This window comes from Gallinula chloropus, assembly GCF_964237585.1.
Source record: "Gallinula chloropus genome assembly, chromosome: Z".
Taxonomy (NCBI): Eukaryota; Metazoa; Chordata; class Aves; order Gruiformes; family Rallidae; genus Gallinula; species Gallinula chloropus.
Window position 1 is genome coordinate 37,076,992 of NC_140089.1, and position 26,586 is coordinate 37,103,577.

The 26,586-nt window shown below is 37.3% G+C and overlaps 1 protein-coding gene across 2 annotated transcripts in view; it reads left to right on the plus strand.

The window, feature by feature from the left end:
- Positions 1-2,158: 2,158 nt before the first annotated feature.
- DENND4C (DENN domain containing 4C) overlaps positions 2,159-26,586 on the plus strand; it is a gene marked incomplete at both ends in the record, with an annotated part of 43,412 nt that continues 18,984 nt past the window's right edge. The window contains 17 exons of one of the 2 annotated variants that reach the window (XM_084278949.1): positions 2,159-2,478; positions 7,462-7,714; positions 8,478-8,547; positions 10,500-10,669; positions 12,021-12,262; positions 13,093-13,159; positions 13,818-13,876; positions 14,913-15,057; positions 15,441-15,616; positions 18,645-18,745; positions 20,260-20,478; positions 21,677-21,822; positions 23,050-23,085; positions 23,314-23,444; positions 24,280-24,412; positions 24,886-25,092; positions 25,754-25,882. In XM_084278949.1, the coding sequence (XP_084135075.1) occupies positions 2,168-2,478; positions 7,462-7,714; positions 8,478-8,547; positions 10,500-10,669; positions 12,021-12,262; positions 13,093-13,159; positions 13,818-13,876; positions 14,913-15,057; positions 15,441-15,616; positions 18,645-18,745; positions 20,260-20,478; positions 21,677-21,822; positions 23,050-23,085; positions 23,314-23,444; positions 24,280-24,412; positions 24,886-25,092; positions 25,754-25,882 (2,595 nt within the window). The remainder of the gene's footprint in view (positions 2,479-7,461; positions 7,715-8,477; positions 8,548-10,499; positions 10,670-12,020; positions 12,263-13,092; positions 13,160-13,817; positions 13,877-14,912; positions 15,058-15,440; positions 15,617-18,644; positions 18,746-20,259; positions 20,479-21,676; positions 21,823-23,049; positions 23,086-23,313; positions 23,445-24,279; positions 24,413-24,885; positions 25,093-25,753; positions 25,883-26,586) is intronic. The other variant, XM_084278948.1, reaches the window with a different exon arrangement.

A 26,586-nucleotide genomic window follows, 5' to 3' on the forward strand; every position in this document is an offset into this window, starting at 1 on the left:
TATTTCTTTATTTTCATGGTTCTGTGAACAGGTCCAAGCGTCTTGCAGGCAAACTGAGACATCTAAGGGCAGTTTTATGATTAATCTGTCGCAAAGCAGTGCTGCTGCTGGAAGTGGCACACTGCTGCTCCTTTTGTGCTGACGCAGTGAATTGTCAGGGAACGGCTCTGGTTGAACACTAAACAGTCCCTGCTGGGTTAGCGTTCAGCCAGAGCAATTCCTTGTTCCAGTTCATTACGTGGTCACACAAACTACGGCTCTGTACAGACAGCAGCAGTATGAGGGACCTGTCCAGGGAAGCACCAGTTCACGTGATGTTAAGTTGAAGCTCTTACTTCTGTGTTTCATGCTGACTTGCTTGCCCATAAAGGACTTTATCACTGATTTCATGTTATTTAGAAGGGAAATGGCCCCAAGTTCTGTATCTGAAAGTAATTCAGAAGCTTCACAGGTAGCTATGGCTTGGAAGTAATTTTCTTGTTCCTCCTGCAAGCTGGGCACTGAGCACCTGACAAACTGAATGAACATTTTTGTTCCTGTTCATACATCATCCATAGTCTGAAAACTCAGTCATGAGTAGCTGTCCAAATGGCTTTCCCCCTTTTCAGGGAGCCAAGCACTTCACCAACACTTCTGTGTCTCATCCCATGATCTCTGTCCATAGATTCCCTTGCAAAAACTGATAGCGAAAGTGTTCAGAGAACACTCAAGTGATGTGCTGAAAAGCATTAAAGAAAAAATATTGCAGAAGAGCCTTTTTTTAAAAGGGTGTAGTTACTCTTCTTTCATGTTTCAAAGGATATGAAAAGTTGTAATTTCAGTGTTAGAAAATAACAATGGAGTTAGTTGGAGTACAGAGACACTGCGTATCTGCATGAGGGTATTTCCCTTCCCCTCCCTACTTGTAAAGCCTTGCAAAGTGTGAAGATGTAAGATCTTTCAATATAATTTCAGTAAGAACGAGCGGGATAAGAACAGGAGGAGAAAACAGGTTGCAGGGAACAGGATTATACTGTCTTCACTAAAACATCTTCCTGTTAGCAGAGGCCAATGTTTCTGCAACTGTAAGACTAGGACATTGTAAATACAAGAAACCTCTCAATTTTGGTGCACTTATTTTTCGGTAATACGCATGGAACACCGCTCCTTGGTAGCTGGGGCTGGCAGCTGTGGCAGTTTTGTTTTCAAAATGGGATCTAGACTTCCATTTTTGGTTAGCTTTCTAGATGGAATCCCCAGAAATCTGGTGATGGAACCACAGGGGTGATTCTAAAGAAGCTGGTTCCAGGCTCCCTGAAGAGATGTAACAGTAGTTTCTGAACAGCAAACTTGAATACCCTTTAAATATTTCTCACTCTACTTAACAAACATAGGTATTACGTGAGATTGGGTACTTGAAATTGTACTTGTGACATTTGAACATGGTCTGACACCTGGTTTTGCTTGTGTTTCATCAGCTTAAAATCACATGTTTAGTGAACATTTCTGACATTGGGAAGAACAACTCCTTCCAGATCTGGAATGTGCAGCTGAGCAGTGATGTGTATTGCCAGATCAGCTGATGAAATGGGGGTTTGGATGTGTGATTTTTGTAAATGACTTCCAGATGTTACGGTTGCCAGCTGAATGTCTCAAGACTGCAAAGTTAAGTCTAGAATGTGAAACAAAATGGATGAAATGTGCAAAGGATAAACTAGTGAGCCTATACTTGTAATTTGTCTCTCTCTGGAAAAAAAAAAAATCTGGAATGAAGTTACTTGATAAACAATGGCATGAACTTAGGAGTTTCTCTTTACTTAGGGGTACCTGCAGTACTTTATAGCCTGTGAATAGTCCAGTGGTGCCAAGAAATTTTCTGTGTAGCTGCTGTGTTAGAAGCTTTGAGTTCTTTATCTCACTTAAACTTCCGTGACCTGAAACATGACTGTTAAGGTGCTAGAATTGAAATCCAGTTGCTGACAGTAGTATCTTTCTGGGCAGCAAAAAACAAAGTTTATTTTGGAGTTTCCCTAGAATTCTCCTGAAATCTCCACATAGGAATTATTTTTTATTTGCAAAAATTTCTTTAAAGATTTTAAATCCTCAGAGTTGTTGAGATAAGGGATTTAGTTTGAAAGCAGAGTGTTTAATTTTTCATTTATTTTCCCCAGGAAGTACTCACATAACCATGATAGAAGACAAAGGTCCACGAGTGGCTGACTATTTTGTAGTGGCAGGACTCACTGATACAGATACTGCAACCCTCCTGGACCAAGAAATAAGCCGACAAGAAACAAAATCAACTGGTCCGAAGGCTCCAATTACTGACATTGCTGTGATAATTAAATCAGCTGGTGAAACTGTGCCAGAGGGCTACACCTGTATTGAAGCCACCCCTACAGCCCTTCAAGCCAACTTAAACTATGGAAGTCTAAAGAGTCCTGAACTTTTTCTGTGCTACAAGAGAGGCCGAGACAAACCACCTCTTACTGACATCGGGTGAGAATTCCATAACAATTAAATTTCCTCCTTCAATAACGGTCGGATCTTTCTCTTCTTAAATTACTGTGAAAACCCGTTAAGAGAACTTTTAAAATGTACTGCCTTTGAACTTATATTGCTTATTGTGTGTATCTCTGTAGTATTGTTTGTCTGAAATAAGTTGAAAAAGCGTCAGTCTTCTAGGGAACTTTTTAAAATTAATGATAATATTTTAATTTAAAAATATATTTTATATGTGTGTATGTGAAGAGAGATAAATGGAGGGAGATAAGCATGAGAAATTAAGTTCTCTGCTACAGTTTTATGAAAGTGAGACAACAGTACAAAATCAATTTATGGAAATGGTATCACGCAAATCCAAAAATATAATTTATTTAATCTGAAAGTGGTGACTTCAGAATACAAAAATTACTACTTTGTGGAATTCACTTGAATACTTAAGGTAAAAGATACCACTTAATTTGTTTCGATGTCCTTCCATTTTTATCTGCCTACCTAGAACCTTGTAGCCTACCTTCACTGTCAGATCAGTGTATGTGTGAGGTTGCTTACAGGCTCTGGCATGATTGGCTGCAGACACTGGATTATGTAGTCTCTTGGTAATTCTTAACTATGATTTATTTCAAAAACTACACTTGTTATGTCTGAGGTATGCGTTCCTAGAGAGTTACTAGTACTATGTTTGAAAACCTTAAATAACAGTCAGTGTTTTAAGTTAAATGCTTAATAAATGCAGGGGGCAACCTGGCAGGGAAACTCTGAACTGATTTTGTTACTTAGATTAAACTCCTGTAAATATTTGGGACCAAGATCACACAGTCCCCCGAGATCCTGACATGGTGAATTTTATGGCCTGTTGCTACTAGCTGATTGAGGTAATCCTCAAGCTGCAGTAACTCATGCAGCAGCACTATGGTATTGTCTGAGTCACTCAATACAGCCTTTCTTCTCTGGTTTGGATAAGGACATTGCTGGATTACCAGTGATGTAGTAAGAAAGAGAAAATGGAGCCTAAGGTGGGGGAAACAGGTGCAATTATGGCAAAATAAGGAGTGTGTGTGCTTTTCCTTAGTTATTATGTGGTAAGGAGCAAAGTGGAAAACATGCTCCTATATGTAAGGTATAATAAGTTTTGTTAATTTCATTTATAAGTTTAAGCACATCAAGCACAGTGCCTCTATACCCCGCTTTTGAGTGCCAACTAAGTAGAGTGAAGTCAGGAAAAGACTGATAGTGAAATCTTAGTAATGAAATCAGTTACATCTCAAGATCTCTGCTTAAAGGATTATAGTTCGGGTTGTATAATTAACCTGTTACATTCCAGTTTCAGTTCATCTTGATTATCTAAGCTGTGGTCTAATTTCAGTGAAACTGATTTTTAAAATAGTCTTTTTCCATTTCTGTGACTGACACTGTAGGATGAGGTAACTTGCATTGGGCTTTGACTGTGTAGAATTGAATGATGTGTCAAGCTTCAGTAAGTTTTAGCAGAAGGAAGTATTTCTAGAGGATGCGATTCCTCGAAGGGAATCCAACAGTCTTCAGAGTGTGCCTTTATGGAAGTGACTTGCCTAGCATGTTCATATTCACATCCTGGACAACTTTAGGACCTTGAATGCTTGGGTAGATTTCATAGGATATACCTGATAAGCAAAACAGTCAAAGAGCTGGCTGACTAAGGATTTCTGTAAGAGGGCTGCTTTTTTTAAAACTATTTGTGGAGAACTGTAGTATTTGGCAAATAGTATTTATTCTATATTTTGTAGAAGACCTAGCAAATCGTGGCAGACTTTTTTCCCTAGGCAGTGATACATATGAATGTTGCCCCCCTGCTGTTTTGCAGCTGGTACAAGAGATGGTTGGAGTGAGCTTTTTAAAATATCTTTTGTTATGAATTTCAGTGTGCGCAAATGGGAACGGAACTTGGGCAAGAGATGCATGTACAGTTTGAAGGCTAATGCATGCTGCTCTCTGTTCTTAATTAAAGAACTGAGCCTGAAAGAATATTTTTGAGTGTTAAATATGTCAGCTGCCTTAGTAGGTAGAGGAAGAGTATATCCCTTGAAAGGGTCAAATCCACAGACTTTTGTCAAGGTTGTTCATATATATCTGAAGTTGAGTTATCTTGTAGTCCCAGCATTCAGATGATCCTTCTTAAGTCATAGAATGCTTTGGGTTGGAAGGAACCTCAAAGATCATTTAATCCCAACCCCCTGCCATGGGCAGGGACACCCTTCACTAGACCAGGTTGCCCAAAGCCCCATCCAATGCTTGTGCATGTATTACTTTCAGACCTATTTGTAGGGAAACTAGTGGAATGGAAGCTGTTTGGAGGAAGGAGGAAATGAATGTACGCTCTACTGATCCTTTGCCATTGTCCTTGTGTTCTGCATTTCTGCACTCTCCATCCTCTTCCCAGTCTTTCCACTTGTTCTTTAGTTGAAGTACCTGTAAGCTGCTAGAGCAACTTCCTACTGCAGGTGCTCACTTGCTTATAGTTGGGCCATGTTCTGTGCCTCTGGGTGTTGCATTTGCTGTGGCTCTTTTTACTTGGAAGAGTAAAGGCAGGTCCTTAGGAGGTCTCTAAGGTCCTTTTCCTACATATAGCTGTGAAATTTGTATCATAAGCTTATGTGTCTGTAAATATTTCAGCTACTAGTTGTTCTCTTGCTTTCCTAACCAATATTTTTGCTCATGTTCCAGAAACAGACAAGAATTGAGATTTAAGATTTGTTTAGGTAAAGTGAGAGTCTGAAACAAGATTCCTTCTCCGTTTTATGCTTTAGTTAGGAATATGGGAAAGCTCCAGCACTTGCTTCCTAAATGAGAAAAATGCTTTTTAAGTGTACATGGTTTTGTAATTTGTGACACTAAAGAGCATCAGGCTTCTTGTTCTTGTACTACTCATACAAAAGTTTGATAACTTGCATTGTGTAAGTAAAGAAATACTGATTTCTTTCTCTTTTCAGCTACTATGGAAAGCTTTACTTTGCTTAGTGGTTTAGATAGTATAGATTGAACAGATTTTATTTTTTTTAACTGGAGATCTATATGAAAAATGAAAGTGAACCTAAATTTCAAGAAGCATGATAGAAGCTGGAAGATCTCTTCCTTTGTTCCTTAAACTCCACACCAGTGGGACATCTGCAGATGGGTGTTTGGAACAGCTTAAAGCAACATGAAAAAAGTCATCTCTTGTGTATTATAAAAGGACAGTGAGAGGCAGCAATGTGGTTGAAGCTAGAAGAGAAACCAAGATTTTGAGCAGCCCCACAAGATGCAATTAGCAGCAGTAGTTTGCCTATTTTGAGATGGTTTTCCAGAAGCAGAGTTTTTGGTGGGTTAAGGTCTTTAACTGAAGGCAGTATTTATCTTTTTTACCTGATGCATTCAAGTACACCTTTAAATCGGTGACACTGGCCATAAGACAACTTCTGTGTATGATGTGAAACAGCCTTACGAGGAGCCTTCCTTACAAAGAAAGGATCTGGCATCTAGGGGAAGCTAGGCTACATGGTGCTGGAAGTGAAACTTTATTGAAGTTGATAAGACAGTGTATCAAATAAGGTGTACTTAGAATTGAGGCCAAAGTGTAAGCACATAAAAGCAGGAAACAAGTCTCATCATGATCAGTACTAATTCAAAGAAGGCAGACTCTAGCAAGTTGAAACAAGTAGGAGTAAACTTATTCACTTTGTATATACAGGGTGTCATGTTAAATATTTCGTGAATCACTTCTTAATGTTTTCGTCTGAATCATTAAAACAGTTGTATAGTTTGAGTGATCCACGGGTGGTGGCTTTGCTGTGTTTGCTTGTTTTCTTAAATTCAATACTGTGCATGAGATCAGGAAGCAGTGTGGTTTTAATAATGCTTCTGCTGATACATACGCAAGGGTAAGTGTTGCTTTCATTTTTAAAGTAAAGTTGTGATGGGGACTACATGTGGGAAGCTGCAGCTCACAAGATACAGAATTTTAATATGTTGCCTTTATCCTAAGTTTTTCCATGTATTGTAAAGATGAGAACTCTTCTGAAAGTGGCAAGTTCTCTGTACATACTGCAGAGAATCAAGCAAATGAAACTATTGTTAATTTGGCATGGTATGAGAGATAAAGCTGGTGCTGTCATAGCATTTGAGCATTAAAAATGCAGTGATACAGAATTTGACTTTCTTTTCCTGGTCGTTTCCTAATAGCTTTATTTGGAAGGATCAGAGTTTGGGAAGGATCAGATTGTAAAGTTTTATCCATTTACTGCTGTGAAGGATCTCTTCCTTTTTTTTTTCTTTTTTTTTTTCTGACATTGTTTCTGTGTAGCCATGTAATATATATTATGCTTTCTAGGTGTACAATCCACTGTAGTTATTATTCCTTTGTTTTCCATGGAATGGAGTATTATTTACTCTTACTCCAACTCCCCCTTCCCTTTAAGGAATGTTACTCAGGTTATCAATGTAAATAATTGCTGGGTTTGGGGGATTTTGCCCAGGAAAAGTTCATCTAAGAAGCAGACTTCTGTCTTCTGTTATTCTTTTCTAACAACATTTAAAAACCAACCAAACAAAAAAAACTGACCAAAACCAAAGCCAGTCTTGAAATTATTTTAGTGGTAGAAATAATTTCTGAGAAGTTATCATGTATCACATGTGCAGGGAATTTAAGGCTTATCTTTCCTTTAGTTTTCATTGACAGTGCAGCATTCGTACTAATTTTATGACTAAATCCTCTTCAGTGTGGCTTGATTTTATTTTTCCACAACCAGCATTCGTTCCCACAGAGATTTCTTAGAGTATTTAAAATTTTCAGAGCAGTTTCTTTGCCTGAGATCATGCATGGTACAAGACAATACGTAAAATGCACCCTGGGACTTTGCAGTGGTGACATAGGGTGCTAACAGATTGACTGCTTCTGCGGATTTGTCCAAGTAGGTTTGCATACGTTTGAATATGCATAATGTTTTGTTTCCTTGCGGCCTGCAGAGTTCTGTATGAAGGGAAAGAACGCATCATTTCAGGCTGTGAGGTCATCCAAGCTACTCCTTACGGTCGTTGTGCTAATGTTAATAACAGTTCAGCTTCTTCACAACGGATCTTTATCACGTATCGAAGGGCTCCTCCAATACGACCTCAAAATTCATTGGCAGTGACAGATATCTGTGTTATTGTTACCAGCAAAGGAGAAACTCCTCCTCACACATTCTGCAAAGTTGATAAGAATTTAAACTGCGGTATGGTGAGTATCTAAAAGCTTGAGGTTTGTTTCATTTTGTTGGGGTGGTTTTTTTTGTTTTTAAACCCAATAAACAAACCCTAAGGAGCAGCTCTTTGAATTCTTCTTAACCCTGCTATAATTGTGTTCTATCACTGCAACCTAATTCTCCTGTTCTCTGTACGAGGTGTGAAGCTTTGGTTTTGCAGATTTTGTTGCTCTGATTTCCTTTGGCATTAGGAAATACTTCTTCATGCTGATTACTCACCTTTTTTTTCCCCAGTCACTTCACTTTAATCTGTTTTGCATTGTTTACTCAGTCTGAAATACGTGATTATTTGTTGAATGTTAGTACGTATTTAGGCAAACTGTAAAAACACTGTGTAAACAACCAGTATGGAAGTACAACCAAAGCTTCAAGTGGTGATGTTTAGGATTTCACTTCCACTTATGAGATACCTGCAAAAGTTTCCTTTTAAATAACCTACAAAATTACAAGCTGCAAATGATCTGCTTCATTTCTCCCTGTTCTGCTGGAGTAAGTCAAAGAGCAGTGTGATGGGGTGATTATTTTATGTAAAACCTGTAATCTCTAAAAAATGTGAGAAGGGTGTATTCTCAATTGCATGATATACATGCACTCAGCAGCCAACCAGTCATTTTATTCTGCAACGTTTTTGATTTAAATGATGTGTTTTGTATGTAAGTAGGAGTATGTTCAAATGCTCATACTTGATTTCTCTGCTGTTGTCTTTGCTGGTTCTGAGATCAAATTTGTGTTTTCCAGTGGGGTTCCAATGTATACCTTTGTTACAAGAAGTCGGTGCCAGCTTCTAACTCTCTAGCATATAAAGCTGGTAAGTAATTTTAGAAGCAGACTTCCTCAGCATGCTAACAGAATGACTCTGATGCCTTGTTGAAATCAAATAATTTTCAAAGCTTAAGTGCTGTCAGAATTCTGTCAATTGAAATCAAGTCCTATAATACCTTCATTGCTCACCTCACTTTTTCTCAGGAAAAAAATAAATAAAGCCTTAATAGGAATAGCATTGTTCTACTTTAATGTAGTTCTTATGACAGGTTTGGTATCTTAGGAACTTTGGCAGAAAGCTTAGCAAGTATTTGAGATGTAACAAAAGACTTCATGTTTCTTGTGTTGGTGATGATGGAGAAGGAGTAATTAAAAATTCCATTCACTCTTACTCATATTTCTTTTTATGTCTCACAGCTAAAGAAACATCTTTCATTTAACTTGGAAGTTAAATGTGTTTCTTCCTTTCAGTCCCACAAGTATTCACTTGTTTCTTATTGGAGGAGAGTGAAAAATATTCTGAACAATATATGACAAAAAAGTATTTTCTTTAAGTCTGGATTTTATAAGTTGTTTAATGTATTGCTACAGATGTGGATTTTTTTTCCTGGAGAACTTAAAAAGCCCAAGACTTCCAATGGAGTTTCTACTGAGCACTAAGTTCCTCACATTCCTTTGAAAGGAATCAACTATCAAGTAAAAGTGGAAAGCATAGTGTGATGGGTTGATCCTGGCTGGAGGCCACATGCCCCACCAAAGCCTCTCTGTCACTCCCTTTTTCAGCTGGACAGGGCTTAGGAGTCGAGATAAGGGCAAGGAAGAGATCATTCTGCAGTTAGCATTACAGGCAAAATAGACTCAACAAGAAATAAAAAGCATCTAATTTATCTAGCTATGGGATGGGATCTCTGCTCCCCATCATCCTCATTGGGAGACAGGGACACAGTCTGCTTTAACCATGATCTTCTCCATGGGCTTCTCTCCTCCAGCACCTGGAGTGCCTCCTCCTCTCCACTTTTTCACTGACTTTGGTGTCTAATCATAGAATCACAGAATGGTCTGGGTTGGAAGGGACCCCAAGGATCATAAAGTTCCAAACCCCCTGCCACAGGCAGGGCCACCAACCTCCAGGCCTGGATCTACCCAAGGCTGCCCAGGTTGTCTTCAGAGTTTCTTACATCTTCTCACTCCCTTCCGTGGGGGCAAAAAGCGGCTGCTTTTGGGTTTTTGTTTCCTTTTGGGTTTTTAAAAATGTTATCACAGAGGTGCTAGCATTGTCATTGATGCTCTCAGCTTTGGTCAGTTGTGGGTCTGTCCTTGAGTTGGCTGGTATTGGCCCTGTCAGACCAAAAGGAAGCTTCTAGCTGCTTCTTGCAGAAGCCACCCCTGCAGCACCCCCATGCCCCACCCCCACCCCCAAATGTTGCCACACAAATCCAAAACACATAGATAATGAAGTCGGTGTAACTATTGTTGTGTGCCTATTTTCTACAAGCAAGAGGTAAATGTATTTCTGAAAACTGAATAAATTATTTGTTTAAACTGAATATATTGACTGTTTAGCAGAAAATGTGGACAGTCAGCTAGTTCATCCATTTTTCAATGGAGGTATTGCTGCTGGTTATACAGTAGATAAATTATCACTTTCTTCATAGGAATTTCTTTGTAATAAGATCCATTCCAGTGGAACATACAAATAACATAGGTAATTCTCAATTGGTTTAACATAAAAAATCTTAACTAATTAGTTTTTACTATGTACATGTTTTTGAGCAGTTAGCAAAAGGGAGTATTTTCCTATTCATTCACAGTTATTAAATGATTGTTACTTGGATGACTTAATCTTGGTTTCAAAAGAGAGACTTGGTTCTGTTGCAGGTGTGAGCTTTGGTTATAAAGCCCAGATAATCAACACACCTTGCTGTATATTATGGAAGATGTGTTGTATCTAGGCCTTGCAGAGCAAGTGTGCTTACTTTTCCTTCTCCCATTCTGAAGGCTTAATTTTCAGGTATCCTCAAGAGAACTATGAGTCATTCCCGCTGTCAGAATCTGTACCTCTCTTCTGCCTTCCTATGGGAGCTACTATTGAGTGCTGGGACCCTCAAACCAAATATCCACTACCAGTGTTCTCAACATTTGTACTGACCTGCTCTTCTGCAGAAAAGGTATGGGTCCACACCGTGACTAGTTTTTGCTTTTAGTTCATGGAGGTATTGCTTCTGCATTTGAGAAACACTACAAAATCAGTTGTTAAATACTTCCCTTATATAATTTTATTTCTTAAGCCTTCGTATAAGACAGAAGTAAACCAAAACAGGAAATATCTGAAGACTATGTGTCAGTTAATCCCATGTAAGCTGAACTATACACTTAGAAAATCAAAGCTCACAGCACGTGGATTTCACCACGCTTTCAAGTAAGAAGTTTCTGGGAATGGAAATGTAGCCTGCATGTTAGAGACATTCATTTACCACATGTGTTAGCAGTAGCTTTCTTGTGGTTGCCTTACAAGCCATTTCTGTGTGGCTCTGTAGATATCCCTGTATGTGTGAATAGGTAAATAGTTACCAGAAAACAGTAGGTTGGCAAAAGGAAAGGTATGTGCTGAGAGGGAGCATGTGGAAAGCTCTGAAGAACTGCTGATACCAGTGATCCTTCTGAATTCACCTGAAGTGATTGATCAGACCACCAGGCATCTGCTGAGTCTGTGTAAGGCCACTGGAACACATGGGCACCAAAAATATGTGGCATGACTCAGGATGGAATGACCGATTGCAATTTCTGATTAGGTCTCTGTGACTAATAAACAACAGTTTGGCTCTAGTAGTGGTAAAACAGCTCAACTTCCACTCTGCCACAGTCCCCTAACAGTAAAATTTTTATACTTCCCCATTTCCAAACAACAAAACCCCCTCCAATATATTAATACTTATGTTGCAAGGAACAATGCTGCGGCTGCCAGTATTTTTCTCAGAGAGCACGTATACTATGGTAGTCATCTTTCCCTGTTCTCTTCTGCTAAGCTTGCAGAGTTAAGTCAGTTAGTTATGAGAGACTGACAAATAAGGAAGGAATATTAGAAAAGGTCAGTAGCTGTTTAGCTTGATAAAATGAGTGATGTCAAAGCCAAAATAGTTTTATTGTTTAGGGTGGTAATAATATGGGAATTCACTGAACATAAACATTTTATGAGGGTTGATTTTGTTGAGTTTGGGTTTTTTTTTTTGACCATATCAGTTAATGGATAGGGTTCTGTTACAGCATGAAGTTTTGTTCCTTCCCTTTTAATTTACTGTGTATCAATGCTTTGTTGAAGAAAGTGCAATGAAAAACATGGAGAGGCACAAGAAACTGAAGCATTGGATTTGTAAAAGTACTTTTGTGTGTGCTACAAACTACCAGTGAAAGCACTGTAATGTGTTGCAAACTCCAAAGTCCTAAGGATGCTTTAACAATTCTAACCCCAATCTCCTGTTTAATACTGCGTCTGCTCAGCTGTTTTCCTCCATCTTCTAGGTTTATGGTGCTGCTATTCAGTTTTATGAGCCTTATCCCCGGGAGCTGCTGACAGAAAGACAGCAATTGCAGCTGGGTCTCGTGACAGCTGTAGAGAGAAAAGTGGTTACTTCCAAGTCCATCAATTCCAATAAGTGTATCTGCCTTCTTTCACACTGGCCTTTCTTTGAAGCATTTAGAAAATTTCTCATGTTCATCTACAAACTCTCTGTCTCTGGACCTCATCCTCTTCCCATTGAAAAGTATGTAAAACATTTTTCTAGTTCCTGTTGGGAGGTATTTAAATCATTCAAGAAGTTATGTGATTTATACAAGTCACACTTAGTGGGTATATTTGCTTCATACTGTTGCTTGCATTATGTAGCTTATGTTGTACTGATAAAAATTGTTGCTGTTTATGTTTAATAGTAGTGGCTCTTGCAGCACCAGGAAAGTGAACTGGATTTTACTGTGTCTTTTCTGTTAGAGTATGTCAAGCCTGTCTACCTTTCTCTTTACAATGTCAAACACAGAAAACATCTGAGCTGAACTACCGTTTGCAGTCATGCATTTTAGGTTAATAATAATAAGCTCAGGGAGTCTGTGAATTGTCAATGAATATTTGTGCCTGTTTCCAAGCACTACAACTAATGCAGATTGTGTGTGTGTGTAAACTCTGTAGAGGATGCTTTTCATGGTCCTACAGATTTGCTGAAATATGATGTTACCTTCAAAACTGTATTAGCCATCTGACAGTAAAGTATATAGCTTCTCATAGGTAAGCCCATTAGAAACTCTGTAGAATGGGGTTAGGCTGCCTGGGACTTGAAATGGCTTGTCTAAGTGCCACTGTGTTCTCTTTTGCATACATTATTTGAAGCTGCCAGTATTAATTTTCACATGTGAAATGTGAGTGAATGGAGCTTCTTTGTTTCAGCTTGCATAAACAGGCTCTTAAACCTATAAAAAATATATATAAACCTTAACTGCCTTTCTAAAACATGGTACCATAATAATTGCAAAATGTGTTTAACATTGTTCTCAGTCCTTGATTAGTGCCTGCTGGTTTTCTAACATCTTGTCTTCTTTTCAGGCACATATCCCATTTTATGCACAATATACCTTTCCCTTCACCACAAAGGCCAAGAATTCTTGTGCAGGTAATCAAAACGTTTCCATTTTTAGTTATAGTAATGGCAAACCCTCTTTCTTGCTTTTGAAAGCCTGATTTCTTCCCTTTAGCTTGTTAATCATCTCTGAGTACCTTTCTGCTGGAAGGGAGAGGGGAGGAGATGGATGGGTTGGCCTTCTCTTTTGTTTATGTAAACCCAGGGTTGACTTGGAAAAGGATTTCAGGTGGTGTGGATGGCAGCAGTATCCTATCTGCACTCTTGAAGGGTCTGCCATATATGTTACTTTTTCATTTTATATGCACCATTTGTATTACTTCAGTGAGGAAATTGTTTGTTTTGTGTCTCTCACTTTCCCACCTTCTACTGTGGGTCAGAAGTTAGTCCCCTGGGGCACTGTCTCTTGTGGTTCTCTGTTTAATCACCTAGCAGCAGTTACATGTCTAACGCTGAGTCACAGAAAATTTCCTGTAACTTCTGAGGATTGTTTCAGTGAGTAATACAAGCTCTGTTGACCTAGTGAATACAAGTCCCAAAGATAGTATGTGATTTGTGTCTCTTGCATGACATTGTGACACTATCTACCAGGAGGTTTGAGACTTAATGGATATATATTTGTTCTGAAATATTATTCTGCATTAACTTCAGAGTTTTCCATGTCAGTCACATACTGTTTGATGTGTTCCAGCTTTCAGCCCATGATGCATTAATACTGTCTCAGCCAGTTTCTACACCACTGCCATTAAGGTATGATTGTTAATGCTTTAAATGTGTATGCTACTTGAAAAATTCACAGGCAAATAGGAGTGAGTCATAGAAGGAAGCCAAAAACTCAGTACACATTTATAAGATTACACAGTGTTGTCTTTTTGACACAGTCCTGCCCCTCTTGGAAGAACAATATCACTTGAAATAAAGATGGATTGCCACTGTATTGTACTGCAGAAAGCAGGGGGGGAAAAGTATTAATATCTTGTATTTTCAGATCCTGTGTAGGAAGCAAAAAAAAATTTTAGTGACATAGGTAAATTATTTGTTACATGCTTTTTTTTTTTTTTTTTCCTGTCATATCCAAGAGAGACATTTACATGGAGCAGTTATGTGAAATCAGTCAGTGCACAACTGGGCAAACATTTTGGAAATTGAAAATTATACCTAAAAGTTGTCATTTGTGCTTGAAGGTTGATGGAGTCTCTGTGGATAATGCCTTCTATGTTAGAGTTCCCTGTTATTGTGACATGAGATTTTGTTTGGAAGGTTGTGTTGATTTTTAGTTTGGTTTTGAGTTAAAAACTAGGCATGTTGATATCAGTATTATGATTTTCTTAACTAATATGTGAATTTAATACTGTGGTTCTAAGATCAAATGGATACTCTAGCTCATTATTTTTGCCTGAGGTAACCAATCATATGAAACTATTAGTGTAATTTGTGTTTGGACTAGTTGTTAGCCAGTTAGATCTGCTTTACGAAGAGAAGATGGCTGTGCATATATGAGAAACAGAACCATAAGTAGCATAAACTTATCAGTAGCATGGTATAGCATGTATTCCTTTAGCAATAGAATTCAAATTTAGGTTTCTTTGTAGCAGTACAACCCTCATATTGAGATGATAGCTATTGGATAGATCGGTAGTTATTTGATGTGTGGTAATATTAGCACCATTCAACTAGTCAGTCCAAAACAGTTGTCAGATGTTTGATAATAGTGATTTTTAATTCTTGTTTTTTAAAATCCTGTAACAATCTTACTCTTTTTTTCCCCTTCCCACTCACCCCTCAGTGGAGCAAACTTTAGCACTCTGCTCATGAATCTTGGACCGGAAAACTGTGCCACTCTGTTGCTCTTTGTATTACTAGAAGGCAAGATCCTCCTTCATTCTCTTAGACCAGCTGTGTTGACAGGAGTTGCTGAAGCTGTAGTAGCTGTAAGTACAAAGTGTTCTGTACAGCAGTGAGAGAACTTAAAACTCCACAGTTGTTACAAAGCTTCTTTAAGTTAAAATGGTTGATGCACTAAATAATCATTTTCCCCATCAACAGTTGAAGTACCCTGGCATGTCTTACTGTTAGAACTATTAGAATGATCGGCGTGTTATCAGCATAGATAACCAAGAGATGTGCTGCAAATAAGTTGTCAAACTTGAAGACTCTTTTCTGACAGTGTTAGAAACTGTAAATAAATGTAAAATGAAAATCATGTAAATGAAATTGCTAAATGCATTCATTTACATGCTGCATGTAACTTTTTACTGTGCAGTAACTGTTGTATTGTTTTAATGCATTGATTTAATATCTCTTTTTCCTTCAGATGATATTTCCATTTCAGTGGCAGTGTCCATATATCCCCCTCTGTCCTTTGTCTCTGGCTACCGTGCTCAGTGCACCTCTTCCATTTATTGTTGGAGTTGATTCACGATACTTTGATCTCTATGATCCACCACAGGATATTGTGTGCATTGACTTAGACACAAACATGGTGTACATGTAAGTTCTATGTAAGTTTTTACATTTATCTGTAGATGGAGAGATTACCAAAATGATCAGGAGATAAACTATTAAACACTGCTTTATCCAATATGGTTAATTTCTTACTATCCTCTGCTCTTTTCCTCACTTGTAATGCTTTATAGCAAATTAGAACTTACTAAGACAAGGGTCAACATTTGATGCCACCTATAAAAATGTGTTGCAGATGTTGCTATAAGTTTAGCAACTATTAAATTTGGTTTGCCTGTGTTCAGTGATTGTTGGTATGAACATGAGCACATCAGGAGCCTTCATGACAGCCGTAGGTACTATCTTGCACTCGGGGTGCTATATGTTAGTGCTAATAAAGAGATTTTTCTGAAGTTACAATAGCCAAATTTTTTGTGAGATTGGTCAAGCAAAAATTTAGTTTTCTGACTACAATCAATCTAAAATGTTCTCAATTTTTATGTCTTTGATGCTTTTCTTAAATTGAAAGTGTGGTATGAACAGCTTCTTTGTACCTTCTTGAGAGGCTAATTCAGAGTAACTGGGTTTTTTTCCTATAATATATCTAGACAAGAATATCTGACTGAAATCTTGTTGTTTCAGGTGTTTAATTTATTAAATTTATGAATGACCTTTCTGTTTTATGTCAATTAGATAACAAATAGAAAGAGGTATCTAACCTAGATCAAGATGAGGGCAAACATCACTAAATAGAGTACACATCTTTTCTCTGTGAATATACTTTACTTCATCTCCTTTTACTTCTTAAATCTTGACTTTTGTTCTTACCAACTTGATTTAGAAGGATTCATTTAATCTATTGATTGGTTGAATGCTTTCTTGATTTTTTCATTGTGTCAAAAGGATCCTTCCTCTACTGAAGCAAATGTTTTCTTTACATTACCAAAATGTTTTGCTTTATTAGTAGCATCAAAGGAATTAGTAAACAATCGTGTGGATGTGTTTACTTCTTGTTTTCTTCTCCTTCCCCTAGATCCCCATTAAAAACACTGCAAAACCCATTTTCTTCACTGTATATCAAAGTTTTATGCCACTAAAAGAATAAATTATAGCAGATGTTTTAAAAGAAGAATGTTTTGAAGAAACTCAAGGAAGTTAACTTGTTCATATGAAGATATTTGCAGTGAAAATACATGAATCTTTTTATTCATAAATAGAATGGAAGTCGAAGACTGACTTGTAAAAAAATGAAGGAGGTAGAAACGGAATTTAGCAGGAAGGGTGTCAAGATTCTGTTGGGGTGACTGCTAGAAAGACCAAGTATCAACATTACTTGGATTGGTTACTGAAATAAAAAGAAATTACCAGTGTTGGACCTCTTATGAGACAGTCAACTGGAAAGATTTCTGTATCTTTTTTTCATGTCTTGTATTCCTTTCTTCCTTCGGTAGTCAACTGATCCTTTTCTTTTTTGTTGCCCACTTAGCATATATGTCATCTGTAGTGCTTATTTGACTTCCAGGTGAATTTGAAATCTGTATTGTTTGACTTAGGTAAATGTGAGATGTTGGTACCTGAATTATAAAACTTTTTTTACTTGGAAATACAAATATTTTTCAAATCTCCCTAAAGCCTTTTGTGTTGAATTCTAAAATAGTGATATTAGTGTGTAAAGATTAATGTTTTATTTTATCCACATCTGTTTCTACCCCTCTATTTCTGTGGCACCTTTGAAATACTGCATAACAGAAGAATGACCTTTGAAAAATTCAGTATTTTCTAGGACATCAGTCTGTCCATCTAGTGTCTTTTTAGAGCAAGTTTGTTGCAATCTCCCTTATGATAGACCAGCTTTATTTACTGCCAAAAAATACTGAAGGACTTTTATTGATTCAGCCTCTTCCTTAATGCCTTTTTTGGATGTTTTTAACTATCTCTGTGAAAGTAACATTGAAGGCTGGTTAAGGAAAGTAGCCTTTTTAGGGCAAAGATTGAGAGTTTGTTTGATTTTTATAGCAGGATTTTTTTCCTTGCGTTTTTGGAACAGTACCACTTACATTGTTTATAGGCATGCCATTATGGTGGGGAAAAGGGAAAGGCATCTGTAAGCGTGCTTTTTTTTTTCTTTTTAACTCCTGAAACTTTGGCTTCCTTCCTAAGATAGTTCTGTGTCGATGCCAACTGAGTAAATAGTAGTTGAACAAACGCTTCACTGATGGAAAGTGCAAAACACGCAGTGACAGCATCAGCTTGGATAGTAAGGACTGATTCGGTCTTGAGGCCACAAGGTTTGTTGTACTCCCTGTTTCAGCAATTCTCCACACCTTCTGCCTTCCAGAAAGAGGTGTAGGAGTTACTGTGATTTACTCCCTACTCTCTCCCTCTCTCTTTACCCAACTGCTTAAATAAGGTCTGGCATTGTACCTAACGTCCTTCTAACAAAGACAAGCATCTCTTTAGGCCAGTTCACCCCATTGCTTAATCAGCCACGTAATTCTCAAACTGTGAACAGAATTCCTAATCTTCCTAGTCCTTGCTACCCTGTCGTTGAAGCTGGAACTGAGTTGCCGTAGGCATCTTACAGTATGCCATATGACCATAAAGCTACCAGACTGGTCTTCCAGCATTTTACAGTAACAAGTTCATGTTGTATTCCAAATTACCTTTGTTTCTGTCAGTAGCAGTTTGGCAGGTTTATGGTAGTATAGACTTGGCATAGTAATCACATACAGATTAGCATGCTTAAATTAAATTCTGAGAGGGAAATCAGCTAAGTGAAACTTAAACTAAAAAGTCTAAATCAAGTCTTAATTCAAATTCTCCTTATAAACTGGAGAAAACTCTATGCATAACTCAATTTATACAGTTTTGTATCTGAGGAAATGAAATTCTGAGTAAAGTTACTCCCATTTCTTTTATTTTTTACAAGTAGGGGCAGTGACAAGTTTTATTTCCAATTATTTTTTTTTTAGTTACTATATTCAGAAAATGAAGTCACTTAGAACAGTCAAAGCTATTGGTTTTTATATGGTCTGTGTTTTACATATCTATTTTTTTTTCCTCCCCCATGTTTTAGATCAGACGATAAGAAAAGCATCAACTGGAAGCAGTTTCCTAAGAAGCCATGTAAAAACCTGCTCAGCACCTTAAAGAAACTGCACCCACAGCTGGCAGCAGGTGAATATATAAAACAAAATGGGAAGGGACAAGAACAGAGACTGCCTAAAGCAGGGACAGTAAATATTCAGAGGAAACTACTACATTTTCTGATCCACACCTGCAAGTCTTAAATTATAATTCATATGTAAATATAAGAAATTCCTTCTAGAATATGTGTGAAAAATATAATAATTCTTTTAGACTTATTTTCTTTGTTCTGGCTTCTTAAAATTTGAGCCTTTTTTTAGCCTTTACTCACTATTAAATTATATTTAACAAAGATTTGGCCAAAACTTTTTTGGGTCTTCCAATAAAACAATATTCACGGTTCTGATAAAAGATAATAAAGGAAACTGGGCTCTAAGTAAAATAATACTAAATATCTCAGTTGTGCAGATATGGATGAATATATCAGATAATTACTTTCCTACAGAAAGAATTGACTAGCTAAATTTTGGCAAATAATTTTGTCCAAATAATACAAAAAACTGACTGTCTTCAGCCTTGGACACTAAATTGTAGCTGACCTAACAGTATTCTGGTATTACTTCTTTCTGACCGTAGATAGGATCTTTAAAGTATGCTGGTTTAGAATATGTTAGGTTGCATCATTTTGGAGTAGACAATGATAGCTTGTGTATGAATTACACAGAATTGTAAATTGTTGCAACAGGGAAGTACATCAGGAGGTAAGTGGTTTTTTCTCAATTTTATGTAGTTAGGGGATTTTCAGAGTTTTTTGTAGGGTTGTGTTTGGTTTGGGGTTTTTTTTTTTAAGATAGCTTTTACTTCATCTGTTAGAAAACAGTAAATTTTTTTGGTTTTACTAGCAGGGTATGTCATGCGATCTACTTACTATAGAACTACTTCCTAATTTTGACTTTGCAGAAAAAGTGGATTTTTTTAGATAGGTAGTTTTTCTATTTTGTCAATACTATAATAGGTACATTATAACATTTATTTGTATTTATAGGAAAATTTCTAGTATGTTAACTGATAGTTTTGTTATAATAAAAAACACAGAACTATAATTTTCAGCAGTACATCCTACTGTTTGGTTGGGGGTTTTTTTAAGAGTGCAAGAGTAAACTCTTAATGTCATCTACTTGCTTCTACCCTTTGGTGCACTAAATTGTTAGTATTTTGATTAGAGAAGTAGTTTTAGATCCTTTATTTCTAGATATGCAGTCTTCTGAACAGGGAGAACATGGTCCTTCATGCTTATGTTGATACATTTCTGAAAGACTACGCTCAATTGGGAATGTGGTAGCATTAACTGAACTGATACCCTCCTTGTTTCATGTCCCAGAGGGCTAGATGAGTTAGAAAAATACATCATCAGCTCTTGAGGTAGCCTGCCTCTTGTACAAGCCAGAATCAATTGGAAAATAATCACAGGATTTCTAGTGCTTGTCATTTCTGAAATATGTGCAAGTAGAAACAATTAAAATCTGTGTTCAGTGTCTTGCAAAAGTTACCTGTTAGAATGCACTCAATTTTAATACAGAATTGTATGTGTTGCTCATTGCTAGTTCACAGGAAAACTCAAGAAGGCTCTGCAGTGGAGATGACTCCAATTGAGGCAGATTTCTCCTGGCAGAAGAAGATGACAGAACTTGAGATGGAGATCCAGGAAGCTTTTCTCCGTTTCATGGCATCTATTTTAAAGGGTTACAGAACATTCCTCAAGCCAATCACACAGGCACCTTCAAATAAAGCAACTGCTGCTGATTCCTTATTTGACCATCAAGGTGAGGCTGAGGCAAACCTGCTGCTGGTGGCATTGGCAGTGTTACAATGTTCGGGTTCAGGAGCTGCTTAACTTTAAAAGGTCAAAGTTGCCTTTGGTTGTACAATTCTTGGCAGTATTTAAAATTGCAATTTTATAATGTTAAACTAAGTTGATTAGAACATGGATATATGCACAGAGAACTAAAAATTTGCAATAGCTTTGGTACTGGAAAAGCTGTCTTTCAGTAGCATGATGCCCCCTTCGCCCTTAGTAAAGATAACTCTTGGGAATGAAAGAATGTCTCTCAATTTGTACAGAGCAAAAATGCCAGAAGCCCAGTAATGAAGAATAAACTTATGTTCTTGGTATAAATGAGAAGACAACAGAGAATGGGACAGAGATCAGTGTCCTGGCTTCGTCCCCTCCTTTCTCATTAATAGAGAAATATGAAGAGCTGAAAAAGTCCTTGACTGCTTGACCACAACTAAAACCATCAGGGTGTTATCAGCACTGCTTTCATTTTAACTCTCAAACACAGCATTCCATCCGCTGCTACAAAAGAAGTTAACTCCATCCTGATCAAAGCCAGGACAATCAGAAACATAACAAAATGATAGTCAATAAAGTTCATCTTATTTTCCTCATCTTGTCCCCTTTTCAGATCTGTTCATGAGTTTTAATGCTAGGTAAAATGTTACAGGTGTTTTGTTTGTATGTCATTGTGGTGTTTTGGGGGTGTGTTGGGGTTTTCCTTGTGTTTGGGGTTGTTACTTGTTTTTAGTGGAGGAGGAATTTTATAAGATATTTTTTTTTTTCAGACATTTGGAAAGTCTTAAATATTTTCAGGCCCATCACCTCTTAGGATAATATAATTTATATTTCTAGTATTGTTTAAACTGTAAGATACTTCTGCTTTTGTATGAAGTTATAGTCTTTTTCCTGCACAAAAAAGTCAGCTAACACAGTGAGCAGATTATACGGGGGTGATTGTTTACCACTCATTGTTAACTATGGTGAAAAAGATTTAAACAAAATCATCCCAAAACCCTGTTCTTTTAATCTTCTGAATGCAAGGTAGAGATAAGTAGTTGGTTTTATTGATAAAGCCAATACATTATGATTTAGCACATTAAGTATTTTATGTTGACACTTTCATATGTTAATTTCTTACAGAACTCATAACTGCTATTTAGTTTTGTGTTCCTTTCTGCAACCAGGGTTTTTAAAAAGCAGAGACCGTGCCTACACAAAGTTCTACACACATCTCACCAAAACACAGATATTCAGCCGCTTTATTGAAGAGTGCAGTTTTGTGAGTGACAAGGATACTGGCTTGGCATTTTTTGATGACTGCATAGAAAAGGTGAAAAACATGTAGCAATACTATTTAATTATATGCTTCAGTTCATTTTGTGGTGATGGTCTGGTTTTCAGTTGTGAAGGTAGCTACCCACTGCAGCAAGTAGCTATTGCTGAGTGCTTTTCTTCCTTGATCTTCTTGCATGTAATAATTTTCTGTGCTGATGCAGGAAACGGTAGGATGTCAAGGTGTAAGATAACGTACCGCTTGCTAACACTTAAGCACAGTGCCAACCGTGTCTTCCCTGTAAATGTTAATCACACTCACTCTAATGTGGAATCATCTACCAGTGCTTTATTGCTTTTTTTTTTTTTTTTTCCCAGAATTTAAACTTAAAATGCAAAAACATGCCTAGTGCTCCACTTGTGGTCAAAACTGATTTATGCGGCCAAGATACCCTTTCATTGCCTGTATTTTATATCAGAAAGATTGCTGTAACCCTTTGCTGCTTCTTGAAACAAAGTCTCTTCAACACAGTTCTGGTCTAGATGAGTTTATAGTTTAATCTGTAAAATGCTAAATTCACAATAACAAAAATTAGGAGTTAGAGAATTTTTTTTTAAAGTGTGTATGTATGATTCTTTCTGGACTTAACTGTTACTTTTATAACAAGTTCTTGTAAATCTTTGAGTTGATACTGATTCTGATCAACACTCATAAACAGGCCAGAGAATATGTACTTAGAATTTTATTTACGTTTTTTTTCTTGCTAGCTATGAGGTATGCACTAGATTATATTTTGTTTAATATTGTAAAAAATTTGTTGTTATTACAGGTTGTTAATGTGTTACATAGTTGTATTGAAAATATCTGCAAAGCAGCAGTTTGCTTGCATTGACTTTAATTGAAAGACTTATTTATACATTTAGGAATTTGTATTTAGTAAATAATGTCAACAGATGGAAAATGTACTGATTACTGGAGATGTTCAAGGCCATGTTGGATGGGGCCTTGGGCAGCCTGGTCTAATGAGATGTGTCCTTGTCAATGGCAGGGGTGTTGGAATCTTTAAAGTCCCTTACAGCCCTAACCATTCTATGATTCCACTGCCTGTTCTTACTTTCAGCAAAGGAAATATTTGGAAAAAAGGATTAATTCCTCCTACGGCAATACAAAAAATCAGTGTTATTTAATATTTCAGTAAATGACACAGCTTTAATGGAATTATTTAGGATTTTTTTTTTTTAGTTGAGAAGCAAGTCTAATTTTTCTTTTTTCCTCTTTTCCCAGCTCTTTCCGGATAAAGGAATAGAAAAAGGAGAAAAGGTACTTTGTCCTTCAAAATGTTTAGGGATATCTGCTTGTGAAATAAAAATGGCAAGACAAGGCTGTGGACTTGATATTTGAGTAATTAGAACAAATAACTTTTATTTTCTGTATTATATATAATCAAATACATTGTGTATTAAATAGATTTTTACATATACTAACATAATTCATGTTAAAAAGGGCATTTTATCCTAAAGTCATTTAGAGTACAAACTCTGTTTTCAGGTTGATGTGGATTCCATTGAAGATGCACGATTGATTGAGCTAGACGAGTCACAAAAAAGTGAACACACAGTGTTCATAATGCCACCAGAACCTCCTGCTGATGATGGACAAGACCGAGTGCCAAAATACAGGTACAAGTTAAACAGCCACATGTAGTAAAACTAGGATGATTATGACATTAAGCAGGGCAGGTCTTCCATCTTGTTGCAGGTCTTGCCTTATTGTTAGCTCAGAGGAATTTAAAAAAGAGATGAACTGCCTGGGTTCTAGGAAGCTTCTGGAGCTCTATAAGTCATTGTTGTGTGTGTCTGTATGTATGTCTGAGGGCACATGGATTTGGTTTTAATTTTTCAGTAACTTCCTGCCACCTTTATTATAATACTTCTCTACATGGATTTAGTGTCTTTCTTCCCATTTGAGCCATTTATGTGTATTTTGTAGCAACAGCAATGGACTTTGTTTCACAGCGGGAGCAATGGGGTAGGTAATGGATCTGCCTAATATACTATTGATCTGCATCTGGTGAACCAAAAGAACAAAAACACCCACTCCACCTTTCAGACTTCTTTCATTCAATGTTTTCCAACCTGTGCAGGAAATGTGGAGTTTCAGACACTATGGGTATGACTTTTTTTCTTCCTGTCTGTCTTGGGATGTGATGAAGGTTCTGTTTCCAACTGTTGCCCTTATTAATCGTCATCTGTGGGCTTCATGATATGAATGGCAGTCTGGTTCTTGTTTCCATCATTCAAACATCTTCTTGTGATACCTTTGTGAATAAAACTAAAAGGATCTTGCTATCTTCTTTTTTTTTTTCCTTCTTCTTTTCCTTTTTGCCCCTTCTCCTCTCTGTCAGTTCCTTGAACACAAGTTGTCTTTGTGTGGCTTTCCTGCTATCAGCAAGTACGTGAAAAGCTTTTTTTTTCTTTCTTTCTTTTTTTTTTTTTTTTTACATTGTCTATATAGCTATAAGAACTTCCCACGACTAGATTTCAAGCTCTTTGACAGGCCACAGGAGATCAAGCTCTCCTTCAGCAGACACCCAGCTGGAAGCAGCATTTCAAATAGTCCAGCACTCATGGCAAAGAGAACAAAACAGGTCAGATGAGTCTTACTGTAATCACTGTGTGAATACTGAAAGATATGAACTCTTGGTAAAATTGCCACGATCTATTTATAATATAAGTTACACTATCTATTTGTTCTGTAAGTTAATGTTGTTAGAGGTGTGGTATTTGAAACTGTCGAGAATCAAAGGCAGTAAATAAAAAATTAGTATTGGAGATTACAGTTTATTCTCAAACCCATTTTTAAGCTTTAGACCGCAATATAAACCAAAAAGAAATTAAAATTAATGTTTGAGCAGGGATTAAAAAAAGAGGATTAATTCTGATGCTAGTTTTGCTTGCAGGAAGTCTTAATAAGAGTGGTAAAAAGGGAGCTTCAGGTCAATGTCTGTCCATTATTATTAAATGCTTACTTTTAAGAAGCCAATATCTGAGTTAGTAATGGCTTCTAGATTCAGGATGTTACATCATTTGTCTGCTTTTTTGTTTTGTTTCACCCTTACAGGAGATAAAAACGGCTCATAAATTAGCCAAGAAGTATTATGTAAGCCCCCCACAGTGGGCTAAGTGTCTCTTCAGTCATAGTCACAGCCTGTGGTTTATTTGTCTGCCAGCCTACATCAGAGTTGCACATCCCAAGGTCAAAGCGCTGCAGCAGGCATATGACGTTCTAATTAAAATGAGGAAAACTGATGTGGAACCACTAGATGAGGCAAGTGCAAATAAAACAGCATTACCATAAATATGAAATAGAAGACAAGGTGCAAATATAGTGAGTTTCACTGCCACCACCAGGCTACACATGCTTACTGTTTTACCTGTTTTAAAGCCACCTTGAAATGATCTCAAGTCTGCTTAACTAGGACAACTGGAAATTAATTTCCTCTTTCCTCATCAGCATAGTGTCAGCTGGGTCAAGTACTCCAACTTAGTGTTGCCAGCCCTGTCCCAGAATTCTTCAAGGAGGAAGTTCATTTTAAATGCATACTGAAGTAATGCTTTGCAGCTTTACTGAACTCCAGGGATGATGGGTGCAGCATACCATTCTTTCAGTTGTATCCACAGGCACACAGCAGCAAGTTATCCTGCTTTTTGTATGGGCGTTTCCTTCCCTCCTTTATTTCACAAACAGAAGTGCCAAGTGGGAAAAAAATTAAGCGTTCTCAACAATGTGACTGCTGATGTTATTTCAGCTCGAGTGATTTCCTGTTTAATTTTTGCTCCCTCTTCTGGCTGTTGAGTGTTATGTCCTGAGTAGCTGCTCTCAGATGGCTTTTTCTTTTGTATGTGTGAAAGTTGGAAATCAGAGAAGAGCTTAAACTCTTTCAAAATCCTTATCATCAATCCAATTATGCATTTCCATATCTTATCAGGTCTGCTACAGAGTTGTAATGCAGCTCTGTGGACTGTGGGGTCAGCCTGTTCAGGCTGTGAGAGTCCTCTTTGAAATGAAAAATGCTGGAATACTTCCAAATGCCATCACCTATGGTTATTACAATAAGGTAAGAAAAGCCTTGACAAAGGGATACTGGACCAGTGGCTCGCTTGCGGCTGTCACTATCTTTGTCTTGTAACATATTTTGAAGACTATTTCTTACTGCTCTTCACTTGTATTTGCACATTCTGCTGGGCAGGCAATCATTTTGGCCATGCTTATAGTTCACAGGATGTGCTGTATGGTTTTACACTGTTAAGTTTGCATTCCTGTGTTGTTTCAGTTACCAAAAAATACTATTGAAATATCTATTTATAGTGTTTCATTTTGAAGCTTTGGAAGCTGTCTAGTGCTGCCATGTCAAAAACATCTGTTCCTAAGTGTATCCTGCAACATAGTGGGATCCAAGATGAACGAAGGCTGGAATTGTGCTAGTTGAAGTAGCTTCCTCCTCTTTCTCCTTGCTTCCAAGTTGCTATAATATCCTGATGAAACTTGTTTGTAATTTGAAAAGAGGTCCTACTATGGTCTTCTGTTGCTAGTGAGGTACAGAAACCTTGACCCATTTTTTTGTTGTTACTCACCTATTGTATCCAGAGCTGTGAGATAACAAGGAACAGCTCATAAAAGGAAACAGCTCATAAAAACTCAAGTGTTTCTCCTTCTTCACGTGGTTGACAGGAAATGCCTTTTTTGAGTATGGGAAGAAAGGCTTCTCACTGTGCTGGGATTCTGAGTGTGACTCTCTTACTGGTTTTGTTATTGCAATGT